The 4,508-nt window shown below is 44.0% G+C and overlaps 1 protein-coding gene across 1 annotated transcript in view; it reads right to left on the bottom strand.

Moving 5' to 3' along the window:
• The window catches only part of GRXCR1 (glutaredoxin and cysteine rich domain containing 1), a 19,817-nt gene extending 15,793 nt beyond the window's left edge, over positions 1-4,024 (bottom strand). The window contains exon 1 of the mRNA XM_039325220.1: positions 3,629-4,024. Within this exon, the coding sequence (XP_039181154.1) occupies positions 3,629-4,024 (396 nt within the window). The remainder of the gene's footprint in view (positions 1-3,628) is intronic.
• Between the last annotated feature and the right edge of the window lie 484 nt (positions 4,025-4,508).

Below are 4,508 nucleotides of genomic sequence, written 5' to 3'. Positions count from 1 at the left end.
AGAAGAAGAAAAAAGGAGGAGGAGGAAGAGAAGAAGAAAGAAGGAGAAGAGAAGGAGGAGAAAGAAGGAGAAGAAGAAGAAGAAGAAAGAGGAGAAGGAGGAGAAAGGAGGAGGAGGAGATGGAGATGAAGGAGGAGGGGGAGAAGGAAGAGAAGAAGAAGAAAGAAGGAGGAGGAGGAGGAAAAGGAAGAGGAGAAGAAGAAGGAAGGAGGAGGAGGGGGAGATGGAGAAGGAGAAGAAGAAAAAAGGAGGAGGAGATGGAGGAGAAAGGAGGAGAAGAAGGAGGGAGAAGGAGAAGGAGAAAGAAGGAGGATGAGATGGAGAAGGAGAAAGAAGGAGGAGGAGGAGATGGAGAAGAAGAAGAAAAAAGGAGGAGGAGGAGACGGAGGAGAAGAAGAAGAAAGAAGGAGGAGGAGATGGAGAAGGAGGAGAAAGGAGGAGGAGGAGATGGAGATGAAGGAGGAGGAGAAAGAAGGAGGAGACAGAGGAGAAGAAGAAGAAAGAAGGAGGAGGAGATGGAGGAGAAAGAAGGAGGAGGAGAAGGAAGAGAAGAAGAAGAAAGAAGGAGGAAGAGGAGGAGAAGGAGGAGAAAGAAGGAGGAGGAGATGGAGATGAAGGAGGAGATGGAGAAGGAGAAAGAAGGAGGAGGAGGAGGAGAAGAAAGAGAAGAAGAAGAAGGAAGGAGGAGAAGGGGGAGATGGAGAAAGAGGAGAAAGGAGGAGGAGGAGCAGGAGTTTATGCTATTTTTGTTTTTAAAAGATAAGATAAGATAACCTTTATTGTCATTTTTTTACTGTGGGCACAACGGCACACATCAAAAACGAAATGTAGTTGCCCGCTCTCAAAGTGAAAGACATACACGACACACACCTAAAACATACTATGAACAACATATGCGCAGACCCACATCCCTACATATACGTAGCAAACAAATATTAAATACTGTCCATCTTGAATATAGAACGGAAGGAGGAAGCTTGAGAGTTCGCAAGGTGAAGGCTGTATGGAATGAAACTCTTGGCTGAATCTGGATGTTCTGCTGAGGATACCACGGACCCACCACCCCCCAGAAGTTACCTTTTTTTGGGGGGTACCTACAATTTAGTCACACGATCGTTAAGGGAAGCTACCTTCCCCATGGACATTCCTTCTCAGAAGATCCCAAAAGGGGATCTCATGATCCCCAGAGACTGCAACGCTCATAAATATGAATTTTGATCCAGCGAGCTTGGGGATGTTTGTATGGGGGAATGGGGGGGGGGCAGAAACACCAGTCAGCAACAGTTCAATCCTTTGCACTGTAAATCCAAGTTTGTTTGTTTAAAAAATGGCTCAATTACTTGCTCATGTTTTTAGGCTCTATGGCTTTGGCTAAAACAGTATAAATATTGGTATGTTTCTAGGATTAACTCCGAAACTGGAGTCATATCCACGTGCTTACCGATTGTCCACTATTAAATTAAAAAGAGTGCAGAGAAGAGCAACAAAGATGATCAGGGGACTGGAGGCTAAAATATACAAGGAACAATTGCTGGAATTGGGGATGTCTAGTTTAACGAAGAGAAGGACGAGGGGGGACAGGATAGCAGTGTTCCAGTATCTCAGGGGCTGCCCCAAAGAAGAGGGAGTCAAGCTATTCTCCAAAGCCCCTGAAGGCAGGACAAGAAGCAACGGGTGGAAACTCATCAAGGAGAGAAGCAACCTGGAACTAAGGAGAAACTTCCTGACAGTGAGAATAATTAACCAGTGGAACAACCTGCCTCCAGAAGCTGTGAATGCTCCAACACTGGAAGTTTTTAAGAAGAGACTGGACCACCATTGGTCTGAAATGGTATACATAAGTAGGGGGTTGGACTAGAAGACCTCCAAGGTCCCTTCCAACTTTATTATTACTATTATTACTATTACTATTATTACTATTATTACTATTAATTATTTTAATTATTGTTGTTATTACAGAAGCTGTGAATGCTCCAACACTGGAGGTTTTTAAGAAGAGACTGGACAGCCATTTGTCTGAAATGGTATAGGGTTTCCTGCCTGAGCAGGGGGTTGGACTAGATGACCTCCAAGGTCCCTTCCAACTTTATTATTATTATTATTATTATTATTATTATTATTATTATTATTATTATTAAATGCTGGAAGCCAACGATTAGTGTTAATTTTCTGATTTGGACAGCTTTGGAATATACACGTACAGGGAGTCCTCGACCTACGACCACAAGGGAGCCCCAAAATTCCGTTGTTAAGCGAGACATTTCTTAAGCGAGTTTTGCCCCATTTTACGACTTTTCTTGCCACGGCTGTTAAAGGAATCGCTGCAGTGGGTAAGTGGGTGACCCGGTTGTTAAGTGGCTTCCCCCTTGACTTTGCATGCACAGAAGGTCACAAAAACAGATCACGTGATTTTGGGACACAGCGACGGTCGTAAGTATGAACTAATTGTCAATCCTCTGAATTTTGATCACATGACCAGCGAGACGCTGGAAAGGTCGTCCCTGCGAAAAACGGTCATAAGTTGTGTTTTTCAGTGCCATCGTAACTTTGAACGGTCACTAACTGAAGCGTTGTAAGTCAAGGACCATCTGTATAACTCCTTGAGTTGGGTGAACAGTTGAGTTAGGAAGCGAATTTGCTAAAACTCTAGTCTGTCTGGAAACCATTATATTAAACGGCACTTTGTTTTTATTTTATTTTTTAAATGGATTAGAGAATGTTTAACAGAAACAGATTGGATCCTTTTCCCCATGTGAAATTGGCTGAATAATAATAAGAAGAAGAAGAAAAAGAAGAAGAAAAAGAAGAAGAAGAAGAAGAAGAAGAAGAAGAAGAAGAAGAAGAAGAAGAAGAAGAAGAAGAAGAAGAAGAATTATAAATAACAAAATAATAATGATAATGATGACGATGATGATGATGATAATGATAATAATAATAATTAGAATTAGAATAATAACAACAAAATAATACTGATAATGATGATGATGATGATGAAAATAATAATAATAATAATAATAATAATAATAATAGTTGGAAGGGACATTGGAGGTCATCTAGTCCAACCCCCTGCTCAGGCAGGAAACCCCATACCCTTTCAGACAAATGGCTGTCCAGTCTCTTCTTAAAAACTTCCAGTGTTGGAGCATTCACCGCTTCTGGAGGCAGGTTGTTCCACTGGTTAATTGTTCTAACCATCAGGAAGTTTCTCCTTAATTTTAGGTTGCTTCTCTCCTTGATGAGTTTCCACCCGTTGCTTCTTGTCCTGCCTTCAGGTGCTTTGGAGAATAGGTTGACCCCGTGATGGGATTCAGATATGTGAACAACCAGTTCTCTGTGTGGATGCCGCTTCCGGAAGTCCATTCCGGGCCTGAGCAACAGAAAATTAGCTACCAGTTCTGCTGAACTGGTGCGAACTGGCTGAATCCCACTACTGGGTTGACCCCCTCTTCTTTGGGGCAGCCCCTGAGATACTGGAAGACTGCTATCGTGTCCCCCCCTCGTCCTTCTCTTCATTAAACTAGACAAACCCAATTCCAGCAACCGTTCTTTATATATTTTAGCCTCCAGTCCCCTATTGAGAAGGGAAGCAGAGAAAGGGATCAGACAAGAGCAAAACCCGTCCACTTACCTCAAAGACTTTGCCTAAGTTGTCAAAGAGGACTTGGCCAGCGCTGACTTTGTGCTTGACCCCTCTAACGGTCCCATTTTTGCTGAGGATGTTGATTTGTTTGGTACCAAACCCCCTATCTTTGGAGGCCCTCACAAAGGAGAACAGGTCCCCCGTCTCCGTCTCGTTCTCATCCCCTTCGGAACTGAAGTGTCCGTTGTTCTGTCCATCCGACTCACTGAGACGGCTGTTGGGGTCGGTTTCCGAGCTGCTGGTATACTCCGAATCCAAGGAGTCGGACGTTTCTCCATCGGTGTAGACCTCCCTCAGGATTCTTCCGCTGTGAGAAGAGGTGATGCGGAATCGGACTTTCCGCGGAGGTGTCCCCTCCTCAACCAGGGAGTTCCTTTTCAACATTGCCCTATCCATCGACGGGACCCGCTTACATCATCCCGGTTTAGTTTGTCATTAGAGAGCGCCAGATTCTCACACTTATAACAATATCATAGTTGTCTTCCAGTGACAACAGGAGGGCTGATAGGAAGCCACCCACGAAAGGAAAGAGGATGCTGGAGACGTTAACCGCACCGTTCTGCACTGAATTATGGATGGCCCGGTGTGCTATGGTTACCTTTACACGAACACCTGTGTAACGAGAGCCTTAATGCAATATTCATGAAAGAATACAGCGAACACTTAGAATCCTGCATCTGGTTTTGGTCACCACGATGTAAAAAAGATGTTGAGACTCTAGAAAGAGTCCAGAGAAGAGCGACAAAGATGATCAGGGGACTGGAGGCTAAAACATATAAGGAACGGTTGCTGGAATTGGGTATGTCTAGTTTAACGAAGAGAAGGACGAGGGGGGACATGATAGCAGCCTTCCAGTATCTCAGGGGCT

Source organism: Crotalus tigris, unplaced genomic scaffold (assembly GCF_016545835.1).
Source record: "Crotalus tigris isolate CLP2741 ecotype Arizona unplaced genomic scaffold, ASM1654583v1 scf7180000024321.1087588, whole genome shotgun sequence".
NCBI classification, from domain to species: domain Eukaryota; kingdom Metazoa; phylum Chordata; class Lepidosauria; order Squamata; family Viperidae; genus Crotalus; species Crotalus tigris.
Note: the sequence above shows the minus strand (reverse complement) of the source record. Positions and strands in the feature narration are given on the sequence as shown.